We start from the raw sequence: 15,970 nt of genomic DNA on the forward strand, positions 1-15,970 counted from the left end.
CCACCGAAGGCTGCCTGACTGCCACCCTCAAGGCCATCGGCACGCCGCCCCCACCAGCTTGCTGCCCCAGGAACGCGCTTGCTGAGCTGGTGCCTGGAGCTGCCCCTGTTTTGGACATGCCTGCATTTAACTTAGGGTTAAGGGTTGCAAAGTCGAGCACTCAGAAGTTAGGAAATGGCTGAATTAAGGTTCCCCTTTCAACTTGTTTCACTTGTGTGGATTTAATGAAGAATAAATTATTACGCACTGGCTGATGTTCTATTTTAAGGCCAGAAGGGCCCATTAGGTTCGTCTACACTAAACTTTTGCATAAGACAAACCATAGAATTTCACCCAGTAGTTCCTGCATCAAGCCCATAACTTCTGGTGGAGCTAGAGCACATACAATTATTCTGGAGCCTTCCACTAAAATATTTCTTTCCCCCACCCCTCATGGTTTATCAGTATAACCTTCAGATCCACAGCATAGACTTCAGTATGGGCATATCTGGTTTTAGAACATTTATTAGTACATTTCAGTGAACATATTATGCTAACATATTACATGAACATTTTGATCATTTTTACTGTCTATTCTTTTTTTGTGGTCTGCGATTGGTCATCTACAGTAAGTCACATGGTATTGTTTCTGCTTCTTGAGTGGATGTGAAACTTCAGATGGAGAGAGTATTTCTGGCATGAATGCTAATATCTGTGGTTGCATGCAAATATGGGTATTCACGTGAGGGCTAGCCATTCTCAACATTCCTGCAAGCAGAGCCCCATTTGCATAAATGATCATGAGAAAAACAGAATAAGAACTTGGTCCAACTGAAAAGTGCACCAGAATTAGAAAATATTGATTCACTCTACTGTTATAATAATCCTCCCAACAGCAGCTAAGTCTTTTTACTATTAGGGGGCAAAAGGTCATATGTAGTGTATATCTGATGAGCATGTATTGAACTATTAAGTGTGTGTGTGTAATGGCTGGATTGCTGAAATTTAAAGGCAAGCTCTGCTAGGCATATGAGTACACTGACTGAATGCTGAAGATAATAGATTTCACTAAGAATTTCACCCAGTAGTTCCTGCATGAAGCCCATAACTTCTGGCCTTCACTCAGAATTGAGGTGATCATGGACTTGTGACACACAGGAATGTTGGTAAGACACTAATCTTTATTTCCATCACCCTTTCACAAGACAGAAGTTGGGGTTATTAAAGGTTACATCACTATTACATGGCAGGGGTTAGCAGCCACATACTGTTACTATTATTGAGGGTGCTCAACATCTCAAAAGGCTGAACCCTCTGAATAGTTAAAGGAGGGAAGATTTTCTGTTGGTCTGAGTATTATATTCCTGTTTTGTTGGCAACAAGAGCCGATGTATTCAGTCTCCCACGATGAATGTATGCATTTTAACTGATGATGATGTTCATATACATTTGTTACAAGTGGAGGTTGTAGGACCATCCCATGTGCCATTCCTGCTCAGATCAAGTCCTGTATCCCACCACCACTCATGACAGACACCTAATGTTTAAAATGAAGGCAAAAATTGCGTAGGATGCACATCAGCCATTTTGCAAAAGTGTGACTGGGGGTGAGAAGGTTTCCTTCTGACCCTTGTAACAACTGATTTATTCCATAAAACACATGATTTCATTAACCTGAATTTAGCTCGCATAATTATCAACTGTTAAAAATATTAACTACTTATTCAGCCACTTCTATGACTTCCAGCAGTAACAAATTCTATATGCTGACTACAAGATATTGAAGAAATATTTCCTTTTATTTATCTGAAAATTATCACTAATTTCAAATGACAATTTGTACTTGTTTAGGACAGAAAAAAGAACTATACTCATGATAAAATTGCATTTTACGTTATAAGAAGAAATGTGAGTAAACAAATCTGAGTGCGTCTTCTCAACTACAAGAACCAGCAATGCAAAGGAAATTTAAATCTTAGAAACTCCCCTAAGAAAAGGGGCTAAAATATTGGATTCTCTTTTCTACAGAAGAAATGTGTAGACTTCTTATCTTATCCATTTTAGCTCTTGTGGGGGCCATTTTCAGACTGGTGTGCCTGGGATAATTCTTTTGTAATTCAGATGTAATTTAATGTGAATGGGATCATTCTTCTGTCATCACTTCCAAGGCACCCACTAAATTATGAATAAAGGCTTTTAAAACCATTTTTGATCATATTAATAATTTACATCTCTCAATTTTGTAGTGGAACATTTGAACCTTTTCCCTTTTCTGTTTAGATTCTGCTGCCATTCCTGACTTCCTTCACCACCACTTGCTCGGAAAGATTTTTAAATTTAACGATGAACTTGAGCCAAACCACTGCTCAGCTCCATCAGTCTCTCCATGTCTCTCTGGCTGATATCCACCTTTCAGCTCCATAAGTATTTATATTTTTATAGAAGAGAATTTGGCGCTTGTGAAAGAAGTCAAACTGAGAGCATCACTATTTATCAACACAGCAGGTACAGTATAGGAAGCAGAAGTACAAGCTTCACCATAGCAACCTGCCAAAGTGCTTTGCCTCACCACTGAACTACTTTAGACAGGCCACATCATAGGATGAAAGATTAGTTCAAGATCCCATGTCCATTTAATCCATGGCTTGACTATTAAGCCTGTCAACAAGAATGTCACTTAATATTAGCTGTGATTATGATGCTTTATTTTCATATCAAGGGGTTTGCCAGAAACTCAAACTCGTTTCTTATTGACCAATAAACAACCAGATGGCTGCAAAATAGCCCAACCTAGGTTAGAATTGAACTACAGTAGTAATCTAGAGGTAAAATTTTTAATATCCTGATCCATACAGTTCTCCAACCACAATGCCTCTATTAGAGTACATATAATTAAACTGCAGTGTGCATTGTACCTGACTGATTGTTGATAACAATGATAATTTGAGGGAGAAACTTATAAACTCACTGCATAAACTCATTCTGCTGTTGACAGACATGACACTTAAGTATTTCTGAATGTTCCCTAGATTAACATACTCCCTAATACTTGGCCTTCTGAAACGCAATCTGGCATTTCCTCCTGTATTTTATCAGTAGTGGCAACGGGATAACATGACCATTTTACCTATCTCAATTAACTGTCCAAAGTTTCAGATGCTTTTCTAAACTAAGCTGAATCTCTGAATCTTTTGATGTTTGTACTTCACAGCAAAAGGCCTGATCTGTCTCTCACTATAAACAAGAGCAAAACTCTCATTAGCTAACAGAAGCAGGATAGGGTCTTTATTAATATTCTTTTAAATATTTTAGGGCCTTTTTCAAATCCCAAGAAAGTCAGTGGAAGCACTCATTGATTTCAATGGGCTTTGGATCTAGGCCAGGGGTGGGCAAACTTTTTGGCCTGAGGGCCACATCTTGGCATGGAAATTGTATGGAGGGCTGGCTGGAGCATGGGGGGGATGAGGGCACTGGCTCAGGGTGCAGACTCTGGGGTGGGGTTGGGGATGAGGGGTTTGGGTTGCAGGAGTTCAGAGGGTGGGAGGGGGCTCTCGGGTGGAGCAGGAGATTGGGGCGCACATGGGGGAGGTGAAGTTCCAGCTGGGGGTGCAGACTCTGGGTGGGGCTGAGAATGAGGGATTTGGGGTGCAGGAAGGTGCTCTGGGCTGAGATCAAAGGGTTTGGAGGGCAATCAGGGCTGGGCAGATGGTTGGGGCGCCGGGTGGGTCAGGTGCAGGATTCAGGTGGTGCTTACCTGAAGTGGCTCCTGGATACAGCTGTCCATCCACCCTCTGGAGGCAGGCCCATATAGTTCTGCACACTGCCCCATCTGCAGGCACCACCCCCACAGCTCCTATTGGCCATGGTTCCTGGACAATGAGAGCTGCAGAGCTGACACTTGGGGCAGGGGCAGCATGCAGAGCCCCTTGGCTGTTCCTGCTTCTGGGAGCCACGTGGAGTAGATCAATGCAAGCCCCCGACCCCACTCCCTGGCTGGAGCACTGGAGTGGGGAAAGCTCTCAATTCCCCAGCGGGAGCTTGAGGGGCCAATTAAAAAGGTCTGATGGGCTGGATGTGGCCCACAGGCCGTAGTTTGCCCACTCCAATCTAGCCCTTTGTGTATTTCACTTATTTCTCCAGAACCCTTATTATTTCAAATGCTGGAACTGTATTTTGAATATTAATGATTTGCTATGTCAAAAAATAAAACCCATTGTCTTTTTCATGGTTTAATGTCAAAGGATTATAGATTATCCCGCCTTGTTTCTCTCTCCCTGCACTAATGGCTTTTTAAGATCTTTTCTGTGCAGTTTTGTCAAGTCTCCTATATTTTTTAAAACCTAAAACACATTTTTAGGTGTGGCTGATTTCCAAGACTCTCTAATAAAATACAACACACTGAAGCTACATATAAGAAGCTGTATCTATCAAATCCGTTTACTTGCCTCATAGCCACAATGATGCATTTCAACATGAAAGAACAATGTAAGGAACACTAAGCCTTTTCCACAGTAATAAACTTTGTCTTCTGCAGTTGCAAACATATGCTAGCCACTCAATAAGCATGTTAGAAGTATCATTTGAACACTTTGGAATAGCAGGAAGTTATTAAAAATAGAACTAATATATTTAATTCACTGTGAACCTTTCAAGCAGCCATCATTCATCCAACCTTGTATAACCATGACCAAAGCAACTTTAGTTCCGCAAAGCAGAGTTAATTAGAAATCTGCATAGGATTCAAATGTCCCAGTTAATGAAAGGAGTTCCAGAATTATTTGTGTGTTAAAAAGAAGAGGATAAATTCAAGACAGCAGTTTAATTTGGTCCTTTAAATTCAATGCACAGTGCAGCAATGCATGATTGTTCCCACCTGGTCTACCAAGGACCAGACCCCCAAAATCTCTGTTCAGCCAATTCATTTTTCATATTTTGAAGTTTAATTGGTAACTGACATTCAAGCAACGTTTTGCATGCGTGTATTCTTGGGGTAGATATAAAACCTGACGACATACCATGTACTGTTTTATAATTCAGTAGGAGCCCACCTAAATTCAAAATGACTTACTTAGTAAACCAGGTACCTCATTCATTAAAGAGGGAATCTCAAGCTTTTCAAACAGGTGCCTTTTACTGCATCTCTCAAATCTAGCTAACACATCTGTTGGATGGTCTCTCTCCACCCAGGAGGAGATCTGTTGATGACATTGACTTTTAATTTTCTTGTCTCCATTCTTCCGATAGCCCTTGACCTCTTTCAAAAGATGATGGAAGTTAGCATGGCTCAGCCTCTTTCCCAGCCCTTTACTGCTCCTTTTTGTGAGGGAGGTCTTTTTCAGGAGCAGAACATGTGGGCAGAGGACCGTGGCAAACTGGCAGTCCTTGGCAAATAAAACCCCAAACATTTTGAAAACACACAGCAATTTATTGATTGAGCCATGTAGCTAGTTTTTGGGTAGGGGAAGATTTGTATTTAGTGCCCAGAGGCCTTTGGTAATAAACAATTTAAAAGATATATAAAGAATTTGATAAAACAGCAGAAGGTTGGTGCCAATTAATACATGGAGGCTGGGTAACTGTATCCCAGTGAGCTGTGCTACAAGCTCTGTCCTGCAAATTTTGAGTTTTGATTTGTTGTTGTAGGTTTATATACAATTTCATTTTATTAAAACAAAATTCTACTTATTTTCTCTTCTGGGCTTTCCAGTATATCTTGTCTAGTGTGTCGGTTATGGCTAGACAGTAAGCTCTTTGTGGGTAAAATTGTCTGTATTTTTATGTCTGGTACAGTGCTGAGCACATTGTGTTTAATTACAATAAAAATAATTAATTATTAATAGAGTCTCTTCTTTTTTTTAATGTGTGCATGTGTGTTTTATTTTGATTGTAAGAGGGAAAACACACATGGAAATTAAATCTGAAACTCTAAAGATATTTCTTAACTTAAATATTGAGTTCAAGGAAATGTTTATAAAGAAGATTTTGCTTAAACTTGCAAAACCTGTTATTTTCTGTCTACCTGTGCTAATACTGGCCACACCACAAATATTGCATATATATTTAAAGGGTGACATTTTGTAATGTATTTGGCTGAGTATTAACAGGATTAACCATTTTATAAAAGCAAAGAATTTTTTGACTAATTTCAGATCTAGAAACATGGGTGTAGTATTATAGGACACTCAATTGTTACAAGAAATACCACTTTATTAACTGGTCTCAACAACCACTGTAATCTAATCTCAAACATACTCTGCCATAACAGAGTTAATTTATCCAAATGATTCAGAGAATGGTAAATTTAATTCCACAATAGGCACTGGAAAACTACTTCAAATGTTACTAAAAATGTATCACCATCGCATATATGCCAGAGATGTGAACAGAAAATAGATACTCTGAATTAGTAATGCTGTAGGCAAATACAGAACATTGATGAAATATGGGATAGAATACCACTACACAGGCTTTCGCTGATCATTTCTTATGGCATGTCTCTCAAATTCTCAGAAGGACAAGGTTGGTAAAGTACTATCTTTTATTGGACCAACTTCCATTAGTGAGAGAGAGAAATTTTTGAGCTTACACAAAGCTCTTCTTCAGGTCTGTGTAAGCTTGTCTCTCTCACCAACAGAAGTTGGTCCAATAAAAGATATTACTTCACTCACCTTGCCCCGCTAATATCCCGGGACCAGCATGGCTACAACAACTCTGACAAATTCTCAGAAGGTGATTCAATATGTCTACCCTAAAAAAACCCCAACTTTTTAAAAAGAAAACTGAGAACAGTCTTGGCATCACATTTAATTATTTGTACAAATATGGCAGAAATTCTTACAATGAGAATGAGGCCAAATAATGTTCTCAGTTATGTCAGGACACACCCAGTGAAGTCAATTTATTAGCCCCGTGGAGTTTAGTTTTTCACAATCAGGATGATATTAGCAAAATTAATGTCTTTTGGGAATTTTTGTTTTACCTTCTGGAGGAAAAATGAAGTTTGAACCATTAAAAGGAATGGTATGGCCCAATTTTGTTGAGGATGTTCAGTCTATTATGTTCTCCTCTGTTACTGTTCTGTATTGATTTTTTGGTTGTTATTATGGCCTTATTGTAGCTTTGTTCTTGATTTTCACTACAATTTAAAAAGGGATATAATGATATTCACTAGTAAACTCATTTACTCAGTATACATTCCCTGTCACTTTGTATTAATGGTGACTTAACTGTATTTCAACTGAAAATAGTATACTTACAAAAGGGAAAACAGTTACATTATTATTTATCAGATGCTTGAAACCCTTTTATTTAAATATAAACAGAGATCCAGTTTTCCCCGTATCTGTCCCATGGATAACCTGCGGGTGGTGGAGGCTTGTATTTTCATTTGTCTTTCAGTGAATAAAATACCTGTCATCCTCACAACTCTTAATCCTTCAAGTTTTATAGTTTTGTGATTACCACAGATCTGGATGATGTTACACAGTTCTGTTTTATCTTGCTGAATACCATCAATTCTTAGGCTTCAGAGCATGTTCTACAAGGTACAGTGGGATACTAGGGCTCAAATCTTCGGAGCTTTATTCCAAATTCTTTCACTGACTATTGGTGTGATCTTCGGCAGGTCACTTAACCTTGCTGTTTTGCAGTTTTATCCATTTTTAAAGTGGGCAGAATATTTATCTACAATGGTTGCCATTAAAACTCAGCATATGCAAAGAAAGAATTACCATACAGTGGTAAATGAGATACAGTAGATTTTACCTATACTTAGGAAATTAACTGGAGTAACTTTATGCTACACTTATATATTGCATTTAATGTGAGGGTAAGTGTTAAGTCTCCTGAAAACATGCAAGGCCCCAAGGCTTGATATACATTTGTCTCTTTATCTAGGTCTTATTTCTCAAGGTTCTGGAGGCTGCTCATTTTTCCTCACTTAATTGCTAGCAAAAATGGCCATCTGGTTTGTCTGACAAATTATCAGCCATCTCAGTCTTTTCAGAATGCTGCACCTTTGGTTGTCTGGCAAAAGGAGAGCTGTGTAGAAGATAAATTCAGATGCACATTTAGGTACTGTATAGGTTTCATTTTTTTCATTATTAGAACCACCACAACTAAGCTTATGTACTTAGCCAGCTCTCACACTACACTCTCTGCACACAGTGCTAGGGCTGTCAGGCACCGTAAGAGTGGCCTTTAAGGGAGACACTTCTCTCATTACCTCTTTAGTTTATCATAAAAAAAAGCAGTCACCATTACAGTTCTGCAGACCTGCTTTCATAGGTGTCCTTACCTTAGTGTGGTCATATGCATGTTGAGCTTTGTATCCTTTTATCTGCAATAGCGTGTAAGAAGCTCAGCTATTCAGAGATTTCTAGTGAATGGCTATGGTTTGAAGGCATTTTTCCCATCTGAATGTCTGGCGGCTTTATGGAAGCTTTTCATCCATTCAGAACTTGGTTTTCGTCTCTCTCTTCCAATGTGATTTAATGCCTTTGAACGGTTGGCAGGATGCAAATGTCTCCCTGGTTCTTCCTATTCTCTAGTACTGTTAAAATAAGTCTAGAGTTCCTCCAACAGCAGTTTTATAATAGAACACCAGCATGTCACAGATACTATTACTCATAACAACATGTACTGGTTTTCCATAAATATACTAAGTCAAAAGTTACCATTAGATGCTATAGCATTGGTGCTCTAGAGTTTATTAAAATGTGATAATAGACTTCAGTGGCACTTGCACATCTACAGTTCAGGGCAGAATTTGGCCCACATAGTGTAGAAATATCATATACTGTATCCCTTAGAATTCTATATATGAAAATCATCTCTGTGTTCTCTTTTTTAGTATTCCAGTCCAATACGGTAAGATTTCTCTTGATGGAGCAGCAGTCATGCATAGAGGTGGTTGAACTGGTTAAATCAATATAAAAATCACCCATTGTCTGAAATGAAAACTAACTGACTAACAGATTCGATTTTTTCTTCTAGTGACCCCCTCCATAATTCATCCCAACTATCCTTCTATTCTTTTGGGATGTCGTAGCAGGATTGCTGGGCTCCAATACTGACTTTCAAATTTAGCCTTGCTTTCAAGCTTCCCTTGAGATCTATCCCATAGTGAATGGTGTCCCCTAGGAACTTCTGATTACATAAAAATCCTTTCCCTCTCCCTCAGGCTTAATATCTCTCATCAGAAAGGAGTGAAAGGTTCCAAAAACACTTTATTTATTCTAGTGCATTTATTCTATGGTAAAACAGAGTGGCACCAAATTTAAAAGCAGAGAAACAGTGATACCTGCCAGATAGTTACAGAGAATGACCAAACAGAGTCAGTAGCTATTTGGGGAGTCTGAGGGAGGAAGCTCTCAAAACATTCAGAAATTTACGTAAAATGTAAACAAGCACCGTATGAACAGTTAACGTTAGCCCCTCACTAAGCATGATTGGAGAACAGGAGATGTGGATGCAGGGCCAGCTTTAGGCCGATCCACCTGATTCCCCTGAATTGGGCCCCGCACCTAAGAGGGCCCCACTCCCAAGCCCCAGTACGGCATACCGGCAAGAGCCGGTGCACCGCACCGGGGTGGCCCGGCTTCCCCAGGGGGGAATTTAAAGGGTCTGGGGCTCCCAGCAGGGGCTGGAGCTCCAGGCCCTTTAAATTGCCACCAGAGCCCCGCTGCTGGAACCCTGGGGCAGGGCTCTGGGGGCTATTTAAAAAGTCTGGGGCTTCCGTTGTTTGTACCGCCCCAGCTCTTTGAATAGCCGTGGGAGCCCCACCACTTCCCCAGGGGACTCTGGGGGCTATTTAAAGGGCCAGGGCTCCAGCTGCCTCTGCCTCCCCGGTCCTTTAAATAGCTGCAGGAACCCCGCCACTTCCCCAGGGCTCCCATGGGTGTTTAAAGGGCTGTGGCAGTCCAAGCAGGGGAGCCTCAAGTCCTTTAAATAGCCTCCGAGCCCCAGGATGCTTCTGCTACCCTGGTGGCACTTACTGTACAGGGTTGGCTATACCCCCTGTACCCACACCCCCTGCCTGCAGCCAGCCCCTGCTGCACCTCCTGCCCCCCCCCGCCCTGCCCACAGCCAGTCCCTGTCTCCAGCCAGCCCCGCACCCCCCTTTTACATGTTTTTTTTTTAGTCATCCCTGCTGGGGCCTCGCCAAAAATGTTCCAGTTGGGCCCTGCACTTCCTAAAGTTGGCCCTGAGTGGATGTAACTTCCCCCTTCCCATTATATTTCCTTGGAAATAATCTTTCTACTTTACAACTGATGAGTATAATTTTCTGTTCCTTGCCACATTTTAGAGTGCTTGAATTGCACCGGTTTGGTGAGAAGCATCCTGCTTCCACTGAATGTGATATACATCACTGTGAAATGGGTAGCTTGATTTATTCCCTTTAGACAAATCCTATTTCATTTTACTAAACTAGACATATTTGTACACTCTTTTCTGTTAGAGTGAATATGAGTTGATTCACTTTATCAATTTTCAGGTGCCACTGAATGGGTATTAGAGGTTCATTAGACCCACAGGGAAACACTGTAATTTTCTATCTGCTTCTATATCTACTCAACATGGGTGACACTGTGTTCTGATATTTCAGAATTACTACCTCAGAAACAGATACAGGTGGAGATTTTCAAAGGCACAAATTGCAGTTACATACCTAACTACCCCTGACTTTCAAACCCTCCAATCCTTTGAAATCCTCCTACATGTTAATTTACTGACTCTGACAGGCATGCTGTCCAATATGTAAGAGAAATAAAATATATTTAAAGTTTACCAAACATGCCAGACAGTGACAGACTGCGATTTACCAGGATTCTAACAATGTTATGAATTAGCCAGGAAGTGTGGGGGATGTTTGTCAAAGAAAGGGAAAAAGAGGAGGAAGCAAGAATTAATAGAGAACGAAGAAGTTACAGTTAGGGCTGTCAAGTGATTAAAAAAATTTATCAATTAATCACACTGTTAATATTGTATAAAATTTTTGGATGTTTTCCGCATTTTCAAATATATTGATTTCAATTATAACACAGAATACAAAGTGTACAGTGATCACTTTATATTTTTTATTACAAGTATTTGCACTGTAAAAAACAAAATAAATATTTTTCAATTCATCTAATACAAGTACTGTAGTGCAATCTCTTTATCATGAAAGTTGAACTTGAACAAATGTAGAATTATGTATTAAAAAAACTGCATTCAAAAATAAAAATGTAAAACTTTAGAGCCTACAAGTCCACTCAGTCCTGCCTCTTGTTCGGCCAATCAGGTTTGTTTACATTTGCAGGAGATAATGTTGCCCACTTCTTGTTTATGTCACCTGAAAGTGAGAACAGGCGATCTCCTGGCACCGTTGTAGCCGGCATTGCAAGACATTTGTGTGCCAGATGCGCTAAAGATTCATATGTCCCTTCAAGCTTCAACCATACTTCATAATCAGCGTCCACGCTGATTATGGGTTCTGCTCGATGACAATAGAAAGCAGTGCAGAGTGACGGATGTTCATTTTCATTATCTGAGTCAGATGCCACCAGCAGAAGGTTGATTTTCTTTTTTGGTGGGTATGGTTCTGTAGTTTCCGCACTGGAGTGTTGTTCTTTTAAGACTTCTGAAAACATACTCCACATCCCATCCCTCTCAAACCTTGGAAGGCTCTTCAGATTCTTAAACCTTGGGTCGAATGCTGTATCTATCTTTAGAAATCTCACATTGGTAACTTCTTTGTGTTTTGTCAAATCTGCAGTGAAAATGTTTTTAACAACTTTCGTTGTTTCGAACGTGTGCTGGGTCATCATCTGAGACTGCTATAACGTGAAATATATGGCAGAATGCAGATAAAACCAAGCAGGGGACATACAATTATCTCCCAAGGAATTTAGTCACAAATTTAATTAACAATTTTTTTTTTAAAGGGCATCATCAGAATGGAAGCATGTCCTCTGGAATGGGGGCCGAAGCATGAAGGAGCATATGAATGTTTAGCATATCTGGCACATAAATATCTTGCAATACCAGCTACAAAACTGCCATGCAAATGCCTGTTTTCACTTTCTGGTGACATTATAAAGAAGAAGAGGGCAGCATCATCACCTGTAATTGTAAACAAACTTGTTTGTCTTAATGATTGACTGAACAAGAAGTAGGACTGAGGAGACTTGTAGATGCTGAAGTTTTACACTGTTTGTTTGTTTTTGAGTGCAGTTAGGTAATAAAAAATGTACATTTGTAAGTTGCACTTTCATGACAAAGATTGCACGACAGTACTTGTGTGAGATGAACTGAAAAATACCATTTCTTTTATCATTTTTACAGTGCAAATATTTCAAATAAAAATAATATAGAGTTTCATTTAAATTACAACACAGAATAAATACATATGAAAATGTAGAAAAACATCCTAAATATTTAATAAATTTCAATTGGTATTCTATTGTTTAATAGTGCAATTAAAACTGCAATTAATCACGATTAATTTTTTTGAGTTAATCACGAGTTAACTGCGATTAATCGACAGCCCTAGTTATAGTACAACTCTAGGAGATATTAGAAGGGTGGACAAAGGGAACTAGGAATTTAAGACATTTACTAATGTACCTGGAAGCACACCTGAATAGCTGGTGTTGCACTGGCAGAATAGGTACTGCCAGAGAATATACACATAATTTCTGGAAGATACAGCCAAGCACAGGATAAAGAATTAGATGTATCCCACTTCCAACCTGAACAACACTGCTGAAAGCACAACATTGTTATCACGGGACATTGGTCTACTTCACTATTCACTTCCCCATGAAAAACATCCATAGAACTTTGGTGTGAATTGGAAGAAATCACATAGCATATAATATAACTTGCCCTGAAATATTAACTGACTTGCCCTTAATCACTCAGTATGTCAATGTCAGGAACCTAATCCAAATAGTCCAGACATCCTATCCCTTACTTTAATGACTCAATGACAGTGCCTCTATCATCGTACCCAGTAGCCCCTTTCCTGTAGCCTTTGTAGTTGATTTTATGTTATAGTCCAACTATGTTCTTCCTTCCATGACTCATGAAACCTAGAAAACAAACCGTTTTACAGCAACAAATTAAGTAAGAAGAAAGATACTTTGTGAATGCCTTTTGTGGTTAGTAGCATTATTTAGTATTCTAAGAAAGGGTTTGATTACCATGGCTTTATTGGAGTGACCCCCTCCTTGAAACTCAATGGTCCCAAAGGCATCAGTTGGGCTGAGCTGAGTGTGCTTGCTGATGGACCACTTCTCTGACTGGTTGTCATTTCGAGTGAGTCTGCTTTCATTTTTCTCATTCTGAATAATGGAGATACTTGGAGTCAGTCCAACATGTTGACCTATTAGACGCCCACAGCAACACCTACAGCAGTAAGGAAAAATTAGTTGCATTTATTAGCCTAAAAATGCAACAGGCTATATTTAAAGACACTTCTAGTATGCAATGCAAAGTCTTAGAAAATCACTTTCAGGCTGAAGTGATTTTATAGAGTTGCCAGAAGTCTTGTCTTGTAGCAAATACATTGAAATGTCTAGGAAAGATACCATTACAATACAGATATGACTTTTTTTTTGACTTTGTTATGTCTTGTTTTTATTTAAAACTAAATAAAAAAGTGATTTGTTCTAAATAAAAAAAAGAGCAAAGATTCCCCCCGCCCCCGAATACATTCTATGCGTTCCCACAGACTACATTAAGCAAAATAAAACATTTTCACATGGACATCAACCAGGGTTTTTGCCACTCCAAGCGGTGGGGGGCGGGGGGGGGAAGCTGCGACCGGCAGCAGCTCCACCGCGCCACTTTCTTCTTCAGCGGCAATCCGGCAGCAGGTCTTTCCCTCTGAGAGGGACCGAGGGACTCGTCGCCAAAGAGCCCAACTTGCTGCCCCTTCCCCTTGGCCACCCCAAGCACCTGCTTGCTGAGCTGGTGCCTGGAGCTGGCCCTGACATCAACATATTTTAGTCATGCATGAAGCTCATATCTATCAGTCCCTTACAATACTAGCTGCTCTGTCTCTAATATAGAGTACAAATATTCAAGGGACTGGAATACATCACCAAGAAAATGAACAAGTTAGAAATGAAACACTGATATAAATTTAGGTTTTGTTTTTCAATTGACACCTTCTGGAGTGTATAAAGTATTGGCGCCATGCCTCATGGAAATCCATCTCTCTGACGGTTCCAAAATATAAATCAATCTTTGTCCAGCATACTCAGAGATTTGGAAGAAAAATATCTACGCAGTCATTTTTTTTGTAATTATATAGTTTCATTTTCATAGTATGTAGCAATACAATACAATATGTAGCATATAGCAATACAATTACCTATGGGGGTCTTTGGTGCTGGGTATGATATGAACACATTCTCTCTTGTAAAATGCTCTCTCTATCCATGATTTCTGAGCCTGAAAAAGAGAGGGAAAAATCCCATAATCTTTATTTGTTCATTAAATACAATTTCAAGCATAAATGAAAAGATAACTCAAATATGGAGAAAATCTTTAATTATTGACCATGCAAACATGCTGTATTAGTAAATATTTTCCATCAGAATTTGGGTGCTTTTCAAGACCATAGCAATAAAAAGTTCAATATATGTAAATTTATAATATTTTCATGTTTATTGGCCAGATACATTTTATAATTGCGCCTACATTGAAATGACAGCAATCATTAAAGCAAAACAAATTAAAACAAATAATTGATCAATGTTTTCTAGGTGGCAAGAAAGCAACCTGTCCTCAATTTATAAACAGTTTTTTTAAGTACTTGGATACTTAAACTAATGCGGCTATGTTTGAGGTATAGTACATTTTTTGAAATTAAAAAACTCACTAAAATATAAATTAATGGCAATCCACTATTTATCCACTGCAACATATTGTAGAAATTGTGGTTAAACAGCATACCATAATGTCACTTAAAGTGTCTTGGAGAAAAGAGCACATACAAAGCAGGAAATGATACATGTGAAACAAGGGAAGCTTGAAATATAAAGGGACAGATCCTTATTTGGTGTAAATTGATGTAGCTCCATCAATTTAAATTAAGCGATGCTGCTTTATATTGTCTGAGCTTATAGTCACGAAGGAACTCAGTAATGTAAAAGATTTTCTCTCAGTATGATCTTATTCCCAGATAAGAATGAAGAGGTGTGGTGGTTCGTTTATTTTTTGAACAGAAGAGAAATCTATCTTCAGAGTTTTTGAACTCCTTTTAATTATCTAGGTAGTTCTTGATGGATCAAGTGAGTGAGTGTCCTGGTAAATTACCCAATGGATTCCTGTAGATAGAATTTAATTATTTCCATTTAATATTTAGTTGACTGAAGGAAAACTAAAGGTAAATCTTATAAAGCATATGCAAAGAATAAAATAATATTTTTACAGTTACACAACAGAAACAGGGATATTAATACTAATCACAAACAGGTGAAAGAGAGCAATGACTTATGAAACATACTATACCAAGAGGATGATGTTTAAGGAACATGAATTGAATTTCAGACAAATTTAAGCAATGTGATGACTATATAAAAGAGTGGGAAAAAAAGAAAATCTGCCTCTAGGAAATGAAGTGTGACATAGATAAGATGAGAGAAGTCATCACTGCTTGATATTCCACTTCCTGTCAACTGTCTTGCAACACAAAATATCTGCAACTTATTTTGATCCCTGAGGCCCATGTTTCTCAGGTGTGCGCAAATCAGTTTAATCAGAGAAAATCCTTCAGACTACATGAATTTTCACATGTGCAGACTTGAAAAACAATGTTACATCTCTGCAGTGGTGTAAAATCACCTCAAATCTATTACTTCACAGTGAATAAAAACTGTTCTCTGCATTTTTTACTAGGAACTAATTCCTTGTTCTTAATCATTGACTATTTAGCTGCGGGAGTTATATATTTTACTCTTGTTATTTTTAGTTTGAAACCAAATCTACCAGATTACAG

General features: G+C 38.8%; 1 protein-coding gene across 10 annotated transcripts in view; it reads right to left on the reverse strand.

The window, feature by feature from the left end:
• TRPM3 (transient receptor potential cation channel subfamily M member 3) overlaps nt 1-15,970 on the reverse strand; it is a 611,492-nt gene that overhangs the window by 193,790 nt on the left and 401,732 nt on the right. For 9 of the 10 annotated variants that reach the window (XM_050944114.1, XM_050944107.1, XM_050944110.1 and 6 more), the window contains exons 2-3: nt 14,342-14,421; nt 13,167-13,371 (exon numbers count right to left, since the gene is read on the reverse strand). In XM_050944114.1, the coding sequence (XP_050800071.1) occupies nt 13,167-13,371; nt 14,342-14,421 (285 nt within the window). Of the gene's footprint in view, nt 1-13,166; nt 13,372-14,341; nt 14,422-14,925; nt 15,243-15,970 lie in introns of those variants that run through there. The other variant, XM_050944109.1, reaches the window with a different exon arrangement.

This window comes from Gopherus flavomarginatus, chromosome 3 (genome assembly GCF_025201925.1).
Source record: "Gopherus flavomarginatus isolate rGopFla2 chromosome 3, rGopFla2.mat.asm, whole genome shotgun sequence".
In the NCBI taxonomy this organism is placed as follows: domain Eukaryota; kingdom Metazoa; phylum Chordata; order Testudines; family Testudinidae; genus Gopherus; species Gopherus flavomarginatus.